Genomic DNA, 17,421 nt, shown 5'->3' with positions numbered 1-17,421 from the left:
ACTCCCTCAGTACTGACCCTCCGACAGTGCGGCGCTCCCTCAGTACTGACCCTCCGACAGTGCGGCGCTCCCTCAGTACTGACCCTCGGACAGTGCGGCGCTCCCTCAGTACTGACCCTCCGACAGTGCGGCGCTCCCTCAGTGCTGACCCTCCCACTGAAAACCACGACCTTCAATCTGTGAGGCGAGGCTGCTGGACACCGACACTGGACACTTGCCTGAAAACGCGGTTAAAGTCGGCGACGAGAACGCGACTTTTATTTTTGAAGGTATTTGACCTGAAGCGATGGGTAATAATTCTCACCTGGACGTGGTTGGTTATGTTTGAATCTGTCAGTAGGCGAGTTCCTCAACCGTTGTAGTTTTGCGCTGGTGGTTAGCCCTCGGTCTAGGCGTATAACTGTGTGACTGTGGAAGGATGACCAGCTGCTCAGTACTCTCCCCTTCATTCACGCAGGATCCCGGCAACTGAAGGCGTTGGCCCTGTCCCACAATGACCTGGGCTTCAAGGGGGTGCAGCTACTCCTGAAGATCCTTCCCCACGATGTCCTTTCTCATCTGGAGATCTCCTCGGTGCTCAACAGCCTGGATGACAGGCCGTTCCTGGAACTCTTTGTGAAGTACTTCACCCAGGTCGGTCCTGAACGGGTTCCCCTCGCCCCCCCCAAGCGTGCGCCCAACCCCCCCCTACCTCCTCCACCCCCTCCTCCACCCCCTCCTCCACCCCCTCCTCCACCCCCAAGCGCCAACGCAAGCTGTGGTTTTGGGGAACTTCCCTTTCCCGTCCGCGACTCCTGTTACCGAAGCGGAGCGTCCCGAGCGGCCGCTTTCCTGTGGAGAAAATCCCCAGGGTGGGAGAAGAGGAGGCCTCGGGCCCAGAATTTACTCAGAGGGGAGAGCGTCCACCCCCCCCCAAACATTGGGCAGGAACTGGCGCGGGCCTGATCGGCTGCCATTTTACCCTGGTGGCGGGGCCAATGGAGGCCTGACCTGCGTGACACACACACCCGGAAGTGCTGAGTGCTCCCTGTGCAGGCGGAGGGAGAGGGGGAGGGGGAGGAGGAGGAGGGAGGGGGAGGAGGGAGGAGGAGGGGGAGGAGGGAGGAGGAGGGAGGAGGAGGGAGGAGGAGGGGGGAGGAGGAGGAGGAGGGAGGAGGAGGAGGGAGGAGGAGGGGGAGGAGGGAGGAGGAGGGGGGAGGAGGAGGAGGAGGGAGGAGGAGGGAGGAGGAGGGGGAGAGGGGGAGGAGGAGGGGGAGGGAGAGGGGGAGGAGGGGGAGGGGAGGAGGGAGAGGGGGAGGGGGAGGGGGAGGAGGGGGAGGGAGGGGAGGAGGAGGGGGGAGGAGGAGGAGGAGGGAGAGGGGGAGGGGGAGGGGGAGGAGGGAGGGGGAGGAGGGAGGAGGAGGGGGAGGAGGAGGAGGAGGGAGGAGGAGGGAGGGGGAGGGGGAGGGAGAGGGGGAGGGGAGGGGGAGGAGGGAGAGGGGGAGGGGGAGGGAGAGGGGGAGGGGGAGGGAGGGGGAGGAGGGGGGAGGGGGAGGAGGAGGAGGGAGGGGAGGAGGGGGGAGGGGGAGGAGGGGGAGGGGGAGGAGGGAGGAGGAGGAGGGAGGGGAGGAGGGGGGAGGGGGAGGGAGAGGGGGAGGGGGAGGGGGAGGAGGGGGAGGAGGAGGGAGGGGGAGGAGGGGGGAGGGGGAGGAGGAGGAGGGAGGGGGAGGAGGAGGGGGGAGGAGGGGGAGGAGGGGGAGGGGGAGGGGGAGGAGGGAGGGGAGGAGGGAGGGGGAGGGGGAGGAGGGAGGAGGAGGAGGGAGGGGGAGGAGGGAGGGGGAGGGGGGGGAGGAGGAGGAGGGAGGGGGAGGAGGGGGGAGGGGGAGGAGGGGGAGGGGGAGGAGGGAGGGGGAGGGGAGGGGGAGGAGGAGGAGGGAGGGGGAGGAGGGGGAGGGGGAGGGGAGGAGGGGGGAGGAGGGAGAGGGGGAGGGGGAGAGGGAGGGGGAGGAGGGAGGAGGAGGAGGGAGAGGGGGAGGAGGGAGGAGGAGGGGGAGGAGGAGGGAGGGGGAGGAGGGGGGAGGAGGAGGGAGGGGGAGGAGGGGGGAGGAGGAGGGAGAGGGGGAGGGGAGGGGGAGGGGGAGGAGGAGTGAGAGGGAGGAGGGAGAGGGGGAGGAGGAGGGAGGAGGAGGAGGAGTGGGGAGGAGGAGGAGGGAGGAGGAGAGGAGGAGGAGGGAGGGGGAGGAGGGAGGAGGAGGGGGGAGGAGGAGGAGGAGGAGGAGGAGGGAGGGGGAGGGGAGGGAGAGGGGGAGGGGAGGGGGAGGGGGAGGGGGAGGAGGGGGAGGGGAGGAGGGAGAGGGGGAGGAGGAGGGAGGAGGAGGGAGGAGGAGGGGGAGAGGGGGAGGAGGAGGGGGAGGGAGAGGGGGAGGAGGGGGAGGGGAGGAGGGAGAGGGGGAGGGGGAGGGGGAGGAGGGGGAGGAGGAGGGAGGAGGGAGAGGGGGAGGAGGAGGGGGAGGGGGAGGGGAGGAGGAGGAGGAGTGGGGAGGAGGAGGAGTGGGGAGGAGGAGGAGGGGGGAGGAGGGGGAGGAGGGAGGAGGGAGAGGGGGAGGAGGAGGGGGAGGAGGAGGGGGAGGGGGAGGGGAGGAGGAGGAGGAGGAGTGGGGAGGAGGAGGAGTGGGGAGGAGGAGGGGGAGGAGGAGGAGGAGGGGGGGAGGGGGAGGGAGAGGGGGAGGAGGGAGGGGGAGGGAGAGGAGGGGGGAGGAGGAGGGAGGGGGAGGAGGAGGGAGGGGGAGGAGGAGGGAGGGGGGGAGAGGGAGGAGGGGGAGTGGGAGGGGGGGAGGGGGAGGGGCGGAGGAGGGGGGGGAGGGGGGAGGAGGGGGGAGGAGGGGGAGGAGGGAGGAGGAGGGAGGAGTGGGGAGGAGGAGGAGGAGAGGGGGAGGAGGAGGGAGGAGTGGGGAGGAGGAGAGGAGGAGGAGGAGAGGAGGAGGGGGAGGGGGAGGAGAGGAGGAGGGGGAGGAGGGAGGAGGGGGGAGGAGGGAGGAGGGGGGAGGAGGGAGGAGGGGTAGGAGGGGAGGAGGAGGGAGAGGGGAGGAGGAGGAGGAGGAGGAGGGGGGGAGGAGGAGGGAGGAGTGGGGAGGGGGAGGAGGGGGAGGAGGAGGGAGGGGAGGAGGGGGGAGGAGGAGGGAGAGGGGGGAGGAGGGGGAGGAGGGAGGAGGGGGAGGGGGAGGAGGGAGGGGTAGGAGGGGAGGAGGAGGGAGAGGGGGAGGAGGAGGAGGAGGAGGAGGGGGGAGGAGGGAGGAGGGGGGAGGAGGGAGAGGGGAGGAGGAGGAGGGAGGGGTAGGAGGGGAGGAGGAGGGAGAGGGGGAGGAGGAGGAGGAGGAGGAGGGGGAGGAGGAGGGAGGAGTGGGGAGGGGGAGGAGGGGGGAGGAGGAGGGAGGGGGAGGAGGGGGGAGGAGGAGGGAGAGGGGGGAGGAGGGAGAGGGGGAGGGGAGGGAGAGGGGGAGGAGGAGGGAGGAGGAGGGAGGAGTGGGGAGGAGGAGGAGGGAGGAGGAGAGGAGGAGGAGGGAGGGGGAGGAGGGGGGAGGAGGAGGAGGAGGGAGGAGGAGGGAGGGGAGGGAGAGGGGGAGGAGGGGGAGGGGAGGAGGAGAGGGGGAGGGGGAGGAGGGGGAGGAGGAGGAGGAGTGAGAGGGGAGGAGGAGGAGGAGTGAGAGGGGAGGAGGAGGAGTGAGAGGGGAGGAGGAGGAGTGAGAGGGGAGGAGGAGGAGGGGGGAGGAGGGGGGAGGAGGGAGGAGGGAGAGGGGGAGGAGGAGGGGGAGGGGGAGGGGAGGAGGAGGAGGAGGAGTGGGGAGGAGGAGGAGTGGGGAGGAGGGAGGAGGAGGGAGGAGGAGAGGAGGAGGAGGAGGGAGGAGGGAGAGGGGGAGGAGGAGGAGGGAGGAGGAGAGGAGGAGGAGGAGAGTGGGAGGAGGAGGGGGAGGAGAGGAGGAGGAGGAGGGGGAGGAGGGAGGAGGAGGAGAGGAGGAGGAGGAGGGGGAGGAGGGAGGGGTAGGAGGGAGAGGAGGAGGGGAGGGGGAGGGGGAGGGGGAGGAGTGGGGAGGAGGAGGAGGGAGAGGGGGAGGAGGAGGGAGGAGGGAGGAGGAGGGAGGAGGAGGAGGAGAGGGGGAGGAGGAGGGAGGAGGAGGAGGAGGAGGAGGGAGGAGGAGGGGGAGGAGGGAGGGGTAGGAGGGAGAGGAGGAGGGGGAGGGAGGAGGAGAGGGGGGGAGGAGGGAGGGGTAGGAGGAGGGAGGAGGGGGAGGAGGGAGGAGGGAGGAGGGAGGAGGGAGAGGGGGAGGAGGAGGAGGGAGGAGGAGAGGAGGAGGAGGAGAGGAGGAGGGGGAGGGAGGAGGAGAGGAGGAGGAGGGAGGAGGAGAGGAGGAGGAGGAGGGAGGAGGGGAGGGGGAGGGAGGAGGAGAGGAGGAGGAGGGAGGAGGAGAGGAGGAGGAGGGAGGAGGAGAGGAGGAGGAGGAGAGGAGGAGGAGGAGGGAGGAGGGGGAGGGGGAGGGAGGAGGAGAGGAGGAGGAGGGAGGAGGAGAGGAGGAGGAGGGAGGAGGAGAGGAGGAGGAGGAGAGGAGGAGGAGGGAGGAGGAGAGGAGGAGGAGGAGGGGGAGGAGGGAGGGGTAGGAGGAGAGGAGGAGGAGGAGGGGGAGGAGGGAGGGGTAGGAGGGGAGGAGGAGGGAGAGGGGGAGGAGGAGAGGAGGAGGAGGAGAGTGGGAGGAGGAGGAGGAGGGGGAGGAGGAGGGAGGAGGAGAGGAGGAGGAGGAGGGAGGAGGGAGGAGGAGGGAGGAGGAGAGGAGGAGGGAGGAGGAGGAGGAGAGGAGGAGGAGGAGGGAGGAGGAGAGGAGGAGGAGGAGGAGGAGAGGAGGAGGAGGAGAGGAGGAGGGGGAGGGGGAGGGGGAGGGGAGTTCCCTGAGTGGGGAGTGTGCTGTTTCCTGTAGGCGTGCGGACGAGCACAGGAATCTCTCTCGGGCACAGAGCTGCCTCAGGGAGACTTTTTAAGCCTAAAAAGTGTAATAAGGTGCCGGGAATATTTGTACGCCATGGTCCCCCTCGTGTGAAACTGTCACGTGAGCTGGGACGTGTGCGTTCGTTTTAAAGTAAAAAACAAACTGTCTGAAGATTTTAAATCATCCGCGAAACCTCCTCCCGCCCGTGGACGAGGTTCCATTAGGAACGTGAGGGCCGCCTGTGCTCCTGGCCTGTCCCCACCACCGCCCCCCCCCGCCCTCCGCCCTCCGCTAACCCTCAGGTAGGAGGGGCAGCTCACAGGCCTTTGACACTTCGGCGGGAGCACACGGGCCAAGTCAGCTGCCCACCCACTGAACTGAAAACCTCAATGACGCGCGGTGACTTTGGGAAGCACACCCGACATCACCCCACCACCCCGCGCCATTTTACACCTTGGTGTGCGGGCCTAGACCCCTGCTCACCAAGCCGAAGATTCTGCCCAGTGTGACTACTCCACTGAAGCAGGTTACCCGTGGGTCTCTGTACATACAATCACACCGTGCTTATGTCACTGAACTAGTAATCCGGGGGATCTGGAGACGTAGGGTCAAACCCCACCACAGCAGCTGGGGGAATTCAAATTCAATTCATCAAATAAAGCTGGGAGTATAAAGCTAGTTTCAGTCATGGTGACCATGGAGCTATTGCATTGCCTTAATAACCCATCTGGGTCACTAATGCCCTTGAGGGAAGGAAATCTGCTGTCCTTACCTGGTCTGGTCTACATGTGACTCCAGACCCACAGCAATGTGGTTGACTCTTAACTGCCCCCTGAAAAGACCTAGCAAGTCACTCAGTTTTATACGAACGTAAGAAATAGGAGCAGGAGTACACCAGTTGTCCCCTTGAGCCTGCTCCGCTATTAATTTCGATCATGGTTGATCTTTTACCTCAACGACATCTCCCCGCACTATCCCCACATTCCTTGATACCTTTAATATCTAGAAATCTATTCATTTCTGTCTTGAGCTTCACAGTGTCTTGGGGTAGAGAATTCCAAAGATTCACCCCTCTCTGAGTGAAGAAATTCTTCCTCTTCTCAATCCTAAATGGCCTGCTAAAATGGATAAGTTCAGATTTCCTATTAACATTATATTCCATCTGCCACCTTCATGCCCATTCACTTAGTCCATCCAAATCCTCTTGAAGCTTCATTGTATCCTCCTCACAATTCTCGTTCTCACCTAGTTTTGTGCCTTCGGCAAACTTGGAAATATTACATTTGGTCCCCACATCTAAATCTTTGATATGGATTGTGAATAGCTGGGGCCTAAGCACTGGTCCTCGTGGTACCCCACTAGTTACAGCCTGCCAACCTGAGAGTGATCCGTTTATCCCTTCTCTCTGTTTCCTGTCTGCTAACCGATCCTAAATCCATGCCAGTATATTACCCCCAATCCCATCAGCTCCAGTTTTGTTTATGAACTTTCTGTGTGGGACCTTATCAAAAGCTTTCTGAAAATCTAAACACACCACATCCACTGCTTCTCCCTTATCTTTTTTCTTATTCATTCACATGATCTGGGTGTCACTGGCTGGGTGGGGGCATTTATTGCCCATCCCTAGTTGCCCTTGAGAAGGTGGTGGTGAGCTGCCTTCTTGAGCCGCTGCAGTCCCTGTGGTGTAGGTACACCCACAGTGCTGTTAGGGAGGGAGTTCCAGGATTTTGTCCCAGCAACAGTGAAGGAACGGCGATATATTTCCAAGTCAGGATGGTGAGTGACTTGGAGGGGAACTTCCAGGTGGTGGTGTTCCCATCTATCTGCTGCCCTTGTCCTTCTAGATGGTAGTGTTCGTGGGCTTGGAAGGTGCTGTCTAAGGAGCCTTGGTGAATTCTGCTAGTTACATCCTCAAAAAATTTAACGGGTTTGGTAAACATGATTTCCCTTCCATAAATCCATGTTGCCTCTGCCCAATCCTATCATTATTTTCTAAGTGTCCATTTATCACATCCTTTCTAAGAGACTCCAGCATTTTCCCTACTACTGATGTCAGGCTAACAGGTCTGTAGTTCCCTGTTTTATCTCTCCCTCCCTTCTTAAATAACAGGATTACATTTGCTATTTTCCAACCTGCAGGCACAGTACCAGAATCTATAAAATCTTGAAAGATGATCACCAACGCATCCCCTATCTCCACAGCCACCTCTTTCACCACTCTGGGATGCAGTTGGAGTCATATTGAGCACATAGGAAGATGGCTCTGGCTGTTAGAGATCAGTCATCTCAGCTCCAGGACATCACTGCAGGAGTCCCTCAGGGTAGTGACCTCAGCCCAACCATCTTCAGCTGCTTCATCAATGACCTTCCTTCCATCATAAGGTCAGAAGTGGGGATGTTCGCTGATGATTGTACAATGTTCAGCATCATTCACGACTCCTCAGATACTGAAGCAGTCCATGTCCAAATGCAGCAAGACCTGGACAATATCCAGGCTTGGGCTGACAAGTGGCAAGTGACATTTGCACCACACAAGTGTCAGGCAATGACCATCTCCAACAAGAGAGAATCCAACCATCGCCCCTTGATGTTCAATGGCATTACCATCACTGAGTCCCCCAAAATCAACATCCTGGGGGTTACCATTGACCAGAAACTGAACTGGACCAGCCATATAAATACTGTGGCTACAAGAGCGGGTCAGAGGCTAGGAATCCTGCAGCGAGTAACTCACCTCCTGACTCCCCAAAGCCTGTCCACCATCTACAAGGCACAAGTCAGGAGTGTGATGGAATACTCCCCACTTGCCTGGATGAGTGCAGCTCCCACAACACTCAAGAAGCTCAACACATCAGGACAAAGCAGCCCCGCTTGACTGATACCACATCCACAAACATTCACTCGTTCCACCACCGACACACAGTAGCTGCAGTGTGTACCATCTACAAGATACACTGCAGGAATTCACCAAGGCTCCTTAGGCAGCACCTTCCAAATCCACGACCACTACCATCTAGAAGGACAAGGGCAGCAGATAGATGGGAACACCACCACCTGGAAGTTCCTCTCCAAGCCACTCACCATCCTGACTTGGAAATATATCGCCGTTCCTTCACTGTCACTGGGTCAAAATCCTGGAACTCCCTCCCTAACAGCACTGTGGGTGTGCCCACACCACATGGACTGCAGCGGCTCATGAAGGCAGCTCACCACCACCTTCTCAAGGGCAATTAGGGATGGGCAATAAATGCTGGGCCCAGCCAGCGAATCCCACATCCTGTGAATGGTTAATAAAAAAAATCATTAGGTCCAGGGGATTTGTCAACTTTCAGTCCCATTAATGTTAGGGATGAGCAAGAGCTGAACGTTCCATCAAAAGCCACATTGCGTGAATGAATTACAATAAAAAAGTGCACTGACATGTGCAGAGGATGTGGGAAAGTCACCTGGGTACATCTGAGGAAGTCACAGGGTAGCTCCCAGCTGCAGGACCTTCCACATCTGGAATGGATCTGAACAGAAAGGGTGAGGGGTGATCTCCGCCTCTATTGGTGATTCTATGGGTGCCAATTGTGTAATTGGTCGGCCAAGTAAGCCTGAGGCCTGAATCCATGCAAGGTACAATCACCATCAGCAGTTGGACTCCAGTTATAATAAAAAGTGGGGATCAGTTAGAAGTTAGCTGCCAGTTGTTGTGAACATCCATTTTGATCCCACCTAATATGTGACTCCAATCCCATACCAATGTGGATGCGTCTTAGCAGACTTCTCCAGCGGCTCAAGAAGGCAGATCACCAGCACCTTCTCAGGGCAGTTAGGGAGGGGCAGTAAATATTGGTCTAGCCAGCTACCCTCACACCACAGTGAAAATTCCCTGAGGGCAGAACTATAGTTATTAGGTAAAATCCACTGGAGACAGAGATACAGCTACAGGGTAGAGTTCCACTGGAAACAGAGGTAGAGTTATCAAGTAGAATCCACTGGAGACACAGGTACAGTTACCAGGTAGAATCCTCTGGATACAGAGGTACAGTTACCAGGTAGAATCCACTGGAGACACAGGTACAGTTACCAGGTAGAATCCACTGGAGACACAGTTACAGTTACCAGGTAGAATCCACTGGAGACAGAGGTATAGTTACCAGGTAGAATCCACTGGAGACAGAGGTACAGTTATCAGGTAGAATCCACTGGAGACACAGGTACAGTTATCTGGTAGAATCCACTGGAGACACAGGTACACTTACCAGGTAGAATCCACTGGAGACACAGGTACAGTTACCTGGTAGAATCCACTGGAGACACGGATACAGTTACCAGGTAGAATCCACTGGAGACACAGGTACAGTTACCAGGTAGAATCCACTGGAGACACAGGTACAGTTACCAGGTAGAATCCACTGGAGACACAGGTACAGTTACCTGGTAGAATCCACTGGAGACACGGATACAGTTACCAGGTAGAATCCACTGGAGACACAGGTACAGTTACCAGGTAGAATCCACTGGAGACACAGATACAGTTACCTGGTAGAATCCACTGGAGACACAGGTACAGTTACCAGGTAGAATCCACTGGAGACACAGGTACAGTTACCAGGTAGAATCCACTGGAGACACAGATACAGTTACCTGGTAGAATCCACTGGAGACACAGGTACAGTTACCAGGTAGAATCCACTGGAGACACAGGTACAGTTACCAGGTAGAATCCACTGGAGACACAGGTACAGTTACCAGGTAGAATCCACTGGAGACACAGGTACAGTTACCAGGTAGAATCCACTGGAGACACAGATACAGTTACCTGGTAGAATCCACTGGAGACACAGGTACAGTTACCTGGTAGAATCCACTGGAGACAGAGGTACAGTTACCAGGTAGAATCCACTGGAGACACAGGTACAGTTACCAGGTAGAATCCACTGGAGACACAGGTACAGTTACCTGGTAGAATCCACTGGAGACACGGATACAGTTACCAGGTAGAACAGTCACCAGACAGTCAGGGTCACGTTGCGTCTCTCTGGCTGTTACCAGGCCTTTGACATCCTATAGTTTGCATTGCCCCATCCATTACACAGACTGGCACCATCATCATTGGTCACTGGATGATTACCATGGCAACTGGCAGGAACGCTAACGTCCCAGCCCAACCCACCAGCAGGTTCAGGCTCTCCTGGTGCAGGGTGCTGGAGGGGAGGCCGGAGAGTGTTCAGTAAATCCGCATTTTTGTCTTTTGATTCTCGTTGTCCAATCTCCTCAGTGGTGGGAGATTTTCACGGTTTTATAAAAGGGAAATGATGTTTAACCGATTTATTGGAAGTCTTTGAAGGAATCACATGTGCTGTGGATAAAGGAGAACAGGTGGATGTACTGTACTTAGATTTCCAATAGGCATTTGATAAGGTGCCACATCAAATGTTATTGCAGAAAATAAAAGCTCATGGTGTAGGGGGTAACATATTGGCATGGATATACAATTTTTTAGCTAACAGGAAACAGTGACTTGGCACATATGGGCCATTTTCTGGTTGGCAGGATGTGAGGAGTGGATTGCCACAGGGATCAGCGCTGGGGCCTCAAATTTTTACAATTTATAGAAATGACTTAGTTGAAGGAGCTGAAGGAATGGTGGCCAAATTTGCTGACAATTTGCAGGACAGGTGATGTGTTGCTGCTGCAGCATATGGGCGCTGCTGGACACCAAGGTGGTCTATCCAGAATGAACACATCTCAGCTCCAGGTACTTCAGATCTGAGTTAAGGAGCTGGAGTCCGAGCTGCAGACGTTGAACCACGTCAGGGAGGGGGAAAGTTATCTGGACACTTTGCTCTAGGAGTTGCATCACCCCCTCAGATTAGGTAATTCAAATTTAGTCTGTGATCAGGGACAGGAGGGTGTGACTGTAGGTGAGGCAGGTTTGGGGATCCAGGGGGCAGTGGTCGAGGAGCCTCGGCTCCTGCAGTTCTCCAACAGGTAAGAGGTTCTTGCAAGCTGTGTGGGAGAGAGCAGGGACTGCAGGGAAGATGAGCAAACTAACCACGGCACTGTGGTACAGAGAGTCATTCAAGTGGGGGGAGGAAATAGGAACGTGGTAGTGGGAGGGGACAGTATAATTAGGGGGATAGATACTGTTCTCTGCAGCCGTGAGCATGAGTCCCGAAGGCTGTGTTGCCTGCCTAGTGCCAGGGTTAAGGACATCTCCTCAGGGCTGGAGATGAACTTGGAGTGGGAGGGGAGGGATCCAGTTGTTGTCGTCCATGTTGGTACCAACAACATTGATAGGACTAGAAAGGAGGTTCTGCTGAAAGAATTTGAACAGTTAGGAGCTAAATTAAGAAGGAGAACCTCCAAGGTAATAATCTCAGGATTACTACCTGAGCTACGGGCAAACTGGCGCAGGGTAAATTATGTCAAGGAGTTACATGTGTGTAAGATTGTTGTGGGAGGAATGGGTTTCAGTTCATGGGGCACCGGCACCATTACTGGGGTAGAAGGGAGTTGTTCGGGTGGGGCGGGCTTCACTTGAACCATGTGGGGACCAGTGTCCTGGCGAATCGAATAACTAGGACAGTAGAGAGGACTTTAAATTAAATAGAGGTGGGGAAAGTCCTGGAGAGGGGAGACATAGGCCGACAAAGCAAAAGGACGTGGCAGCATTGCAGGGCAGCTATTTAGATAATTAAACCCAGAGTGTGACAGGAAGGGACAGAGTGTCCAAACATAAAAAACAGAAACAAGTAGGGTCAAAAGGAGAAAAAATGGTAAAAAGGCAAAATAAATGGCCCTTTACTTAAATGCAAGTAATATTCGGAACAAAATAAATGAATTAACGGCACAAATAGAGGTTAATGGGTATGATCTTATAGCCATTACGGAGATGTGGTTACAAGGAGAACAAAGCTGGGAACTAAATATTCAGGGGTATGTGACTTTGCGAAAGACAGACAGGAAGGAAAGGGTGGTGGGGTAGCTTTGTTAGTACAGGATGGAATAAGCACAATAGCAAGAAATGATCTTGGATCAGATGATGTAGAATCCATGTGGGTGGAGTTAAGAAATAACAAGGGGAAGAAGACACTGGTGAGAGTAGTCTATAGGCCCCCTAACAGTAGCTATACTGTAGGACAGAGAATCAAGTTGGCAGAGGTAGACACAAGCAAGAATTCATAGTGCATTCGGAACAGTTTCTTGGAACAATATGTTGTGAATCCAACCAGGGATCAGGCTATTTTGGATCTGGTAATGTGTAATGAGGCAGGTTTAATAAATGATCTCAGAGTAAAGGATCCCCTAGGAAACAGTGACCATAATATGATAGAATTTAACATTCAGTTTGAGAGTGAGAAACTTGGGTCGGAAACAACTGTGCTAAACTTAAATAAGGGTCATTACAAAGGAATGACGGCAGAGTTGGCTGGAGTGGACTGGGAAAGGAGTTTAACAGAAATGATGGTTGATGAACAATGGTAGATGTTTAAGAAAATAGTTCATTACTCACAACAAAGATATATCCCAGTGAGGAAGGAGGATTCAAGGAAGGGGATAAACCAACCATGGTTAAACAAGGAATTTAAGGACAATATCAAATTGAAAGGAAAAACATACAATGTGGCAAAGATTAGTGGTAAACCAGAGGATTGGGAAAGTTTTAAAAACCAACAAAAGATGACCAAAAAAATAATGAAGAGCGAGAAAAGAAACTTTGAGGATAAACCGGCAAATAATATAAAAGCAGACAGTTCGAGCTTCTTTAAATATATAAAAAGGAAGAGAGAGGCCAAAGTGAACATAGGCCCCTTAGAGAATGAGGATGGGGAAAGAATAATGGGGAAGCAGGAAATGGCAGAGGAGTTGAATAAATACTTAGCATCAGTCTTCACGATACAAGACACTAATAGCATTCCAAAAATACTAAATGTGCATAAATCCCAAAAAGCTAACATACAAGTTCAGCAGGTTATAAGGAAGGCAAATGGAATGTTGGTCTTTATTTCAAAGGGAATGGAGTATAAAAATAGGGAAGTCTTGCTAAAACTATATAAGGCACTAGTTAGACCAAACCTACAATATTGTGAACAGTTTTGGCCCCCTTATCTAAGCAAAGATATGCTGACATTTACTGTAGAGGCTGGGTCATTAAGTATATTCAAGGCTGAGATAGACAGATTTTTAATCAGTAAGGGAATCAAGGGTTATGGGGAAAAGGCTGGAAAGTGGCGTTGAGGATTATCAGATCAGCCATGATCTCATTGAATGGCAGAGCAGACTCGATGGGCCGAATGGACTACTTCTGCTCCTACATCCTATGGTCTTACAATACAAAGATAGGTAGGAAAGCGAATTGTGAAGAGGATATAAGGAGGCTACAAAGTGATTTCGATAGGTTGAGTGAGTGGGCAAAGATCTGGCAAATGGATTATAATGTGGGCAAATATGAAATTGTCCATTTTGGCAGGAAGAATGAAAAAGAAGCTTATTTTCTAAATGGTGAGAGATTGCAGAGCTCTGAGATTCAGAGGGATCTGGGTGTCCTAGTGCATGAATCACAAAAGGTTAGTAATGCAGGTACAGAGGGTAATTAGGAAAGCTAATAGAATGTTACCATTCATTGTGAGGGGATTTGACTACAACTGGAGGGAGGTTATGCTTCAGTTATACAGGGCACTGGTGAGACCACATCTGGAGTACTCTGTACACTGCTGGTCTCCTTATTTAAAGAAAGATGCAAATGCATTGGAAGCAGTTCAGAGAAGGTTTACTGAACTAATACCTGGAATGGGTGGGTTGTCTTAGGAGGAAAGGCTGGACAGGTTAGGCTTGTATCCACTGGAGTTTAGAAGAGTAAGAGGCGACTCGATTGAAACATATAAGATCCTGAGGGGTCTGGACAGGGTGGGTGTGGGGAGGGTGTTTCCTCTTGTGGGAGAATCTAGAACTAGGGGTCACTGTTTAAAAATAAGGGGTCGCTCATTTAGGAGAGAGATGAGAAATGTTTTCTCTCAGAGGGTTGAGAGTCTTTCGGTGGAAGCAGAGACTGAATATTTTTAAGGCAGAGATAGATAGATCCTTGATAAATGGCGGTGGGGGGAAAGGTTATCGGGGGTGGGCAGGAATGTGGATTTGAGGTTACAATCAGATCAGCCATGATCTTATTGAATGGCGGAGCAGGCTCGAGGGGCTGAATGGCCTACTGCTGCTCCTAATTCAGGTGTTCAATGTTTTAGTAACTGGAAAATGTTTTCCTATCATCCAGGATGGCTGCGTTTTGACTCATCTTAATCTTTCCAGAAACTCATTGACAGATGATTCGATCAGAAACTTTGCCAGGTAAATCCTATTGATCCTTATTAATCTGGCATAATTGCATTTTTGTAAAATTACTCTAACAGTGAAGCCATTTCCTTCATGCACTTTTGCACTGACCCAAACAACTATACTGACAGACTATATCATACTGTACTCCCACACTGTCCAGCGAGATACCTCTACACTGACTGGGGTCTCTCAGTCCCTCTCTCTCAGGGAGATATCTGTACACTGACTGGTGTCTCTCAGTCCCTCTCTCTCTCAGGGAGATATCTGTACACTGACTGGTGTCTCTCAGTCCCCTCTCTCAAGGGAGATATCTGTACACTGACTGGTGCGTCTCAGACCCCTCTCTCTCTCAGGGAGATATCTGTACACCGACTGGTGTCTCTCAGTCCCCTCTCTCTCAGGGAGATATCCGGACACTGACTGGTGTCTCTCAGTCCCCTCTCTCTCAGAGAGATATCCGGACACTGACTGGTGTCTCTCAGTCCCTCTCTCTCTCAGGGAGATATCTGTACACTGACTGGTGTCTCTCAGTCCCCTCTCTCTCAGGGAGATATCTGTACACTGACTGGTGCGTCTCAGACCCCTCTCTCTCTCAGTGAGATATCTGTACACTGACTGGTGTCTCTCATTCCCCTCTCTCTCAGGGAGATATCTGTACACTGACTGGTGTCTCTCAGTCCCCTCTCTCTCAGGGAGATATCTGTACACTGACTGGTGTCTCTCAGTCCCCTCTCTCTCTCAGGGAGATATCTGTACACTGACTGGTGTCTCTCAGTCCCTCTCTCTCTCAGGGAGATATCTGTACACTGACTGGTGTCTCTCAGTCCCCTCTCTCAAGGGAGATATCTGTACACTGACTGGTGTCTCTCAGTCCCTCTCTCTCTCAGGGAGATATCTGTACACTGACTGGTGTCTCTCAGTCCCTCTCTCTCTCAGGGAGATATCTGTACACTGACTGGTGTCTCTCAGTCCCCTCTCTCAAGGGAGATATCTGTACACTGACTGGTGTCTCTCTCTCTCAGGGAGATATCTGTACACTGACTGTGTCTCTCAGTCCCCTCTCTCTCTCAGGGAGATATCCAGACACTGACTGGTGTCTCTCAGTCCCCTTTCTCTCTCAGGGAGATATCTATACACTGACTGGTGTCTCTCAGTCCCCTCTCTCTCTCTCAGGGAGATATCTGTACACTGACTGGTGTCTCTCAGTCCCTCTCTCTCAGGGAGATATCTGTACACTGACTGTGTCTCTCAGTCCCCTCTCTCTCTCAGGGAGATATCCGGACACTGACTGGTGTCTCTCAGTCCCCTTTCTCTCTCAGGGAGATATCTATACACTGACTGGTGTCTCTCAGTCCCCTCTCTCTCTCAGGGAGATATCTGTACACTGACTGGTGTCTCTCAGTCCCCTCTCTCTCTCAGGGAGATATCTGTACACTGACTGGTGTCTCTCAGTCCCTCTCTCTCAGGGAGATATCTGTACACTGACTGGAGTCTCTCAGTCCCTCTCTCTCTCAGGGAGATATCTGTACACTGACTGGTGTCTCTCAGTCCCTCTCTCTCAGGGAGATATCTGTACACTGACTGTGTCTCTCAGTCCCCTCTCTCTCTCTCAGGGAGATATCTATACACTGACTGGTGTCTCTCAGTCCCTCTCTCTCAGGGAGATATCTGTACACTGACTGTGTCTCTCAGTCCCCTCTCTCTCTCAGGGAGATATCTGGACACTGACTGGTGTCTCTCAGTCCCCTTTCTCTCTCAGGGAGATATCTATACACTGACTGGTGTCTCTCAGTCCCCTCTCTCTCTCAGGGAGATATCTGTACACTGACTGGTGTCTCTCAGTCCCCTCTCTCTCTCAGGGAGATATCTGTACACTGACTGGTGTCTCTCAGTCCCCTCTCTCTCTCAGGGAGATATCTGTACACCGACTGGTGTCTCTCAGTCCGTCTCTCTCTCAGGGAGATATCTGTACACTGACTGGTGTCTCTCAGTCCCTCTCTCTCTCAGGGAGATATCTGTACACCGACTGGTGTCTCTCAGTCCGTCTCTCTCTCAGGGAGATATCTGTACACTGACTGGTGTCTCTCAGTCCCTCTCTCTCTCAGGGAGATATCTGTACACTGACTGGTGTCTCTCAGTCCCTCTCTCTCAGGGAGATATCTGCACACTGACTGGTGTCTCTCAGTCCCCTCTCTCTCTCAGGGAGATATCTGTACACTGACTGGTGTCTCTCAGTCCCCTCTCTCTCTCAGGGAGATATCTGTACACTGACTGGTGTCTCAGTCCCTCTCTCTCAGGGAGATATCTGTACACTGACCGGTGTCTCTCAGTCCCCTCTCTCTCTCAGGGAGATATCTGTACACTGACTGATGTCACTCACTCCCTCTCTCTCAGCGAGATATCTCTACACTGACTGGTGTCTCAGTCCCTCTCTCAGGGAGATATCTGTACACTGACTGGTGTCACTCACTCCCCTCTCTGTCAGGGAGATATCTGTACACTGACTGGTGTCTCTCAGTTCCTCTCTCAGGGAGATATCTGTACACTGACTGGTGTCTCAGTCCCTCTCTCTCAGGGAGATATCTGTACACTGACCGGTGTCTCTCAGTCCCCTCTCTCTCTCTCAGGGAGACATCTGTACACTGACCGGTGTCTCTCAGTCCCCTCTCTCTCTCAGGGAGATATCTGTACACTGACTGTGTCTCTCAGTCCCTCACTCTCAGGGAGATATCTGTACACTGACTGGTGTCTCTCAGTCTCTCTCTCTCAGGGAGATATCTGTACACTGACTGTGTCTCTCAGTCCCTCTCTCTCAGGGAGATATCTGTACACTGACTGGTGTCTCTCAGTCCCCTCTCTCTCTCTCAGGGAGATATCTGTACACTGACTGGTGTCTCTCAGTTCCCTCTCTCTCTCAGGGAGATATCTGCACACTGACTGGTGTCTCTCACTCCCTCTCTCTCTCAGGGAGATATCCGGACACTGCCTGGTGTCTCTCAGTTCCCTCTCTCTCTCAAGGAGATATCTGTACACTGACTGGGGTCTCTCAGTCCCCTCTCTCTCTCAGGGAGATATCTGTACACTGACTTGGGTGTCTCAGTCCCCTTTCTCTCAGGGAGATATCTGTACACTGACTGTGTCTCTC

General features: G+C 53.9%; 1 protein-coding gene across 1 annotated transcript in view; it reads left to right on the top strand.

Moving 5' to 3' along the window:
• Nucleotides 1–17,421, top strand: part of LOC121276418 (tonsoku-like protein) — a 52,927-nt gene that overhangs the window by 14,382 nt on the left and 21,124 nt on the right. Inside the window, exons 7-8 of the mRNA XM_041184773.1 lie at nucleotides 458–633; nucleotides 14,215–14,288. Coding sequence (XP_041040707.1) covers nucleotides 458–633; nucleotides 14,215–14,288 — 250 coding nt within the window. The remainder of the gene's footprint in view (nucleotides 1–457; nucleotides 634–14,214; nucleotides 14,289–17,421) is intronic.

Source organism: Carcharodon carcharias, chromosome 3, assembly GCF_017639515.1.
Source record: "Carcharodon carcharias isolate sCarCar2 chromosome 3, sCarCar2.pri, whole genome shotgun sequence".
Taxonomy (NCBI): Eukaryota; Metazoa; Chordata; class Chondrichthyes; order Lamniformes; family Lamnidae; genus Carcharodon; species Carcharodon carcharias.
The sequence above is the reverse complement of the archived record's forward strand: the minus strand, read 5'-3'. Positions and strand labels throughout refer to the sequence as shown.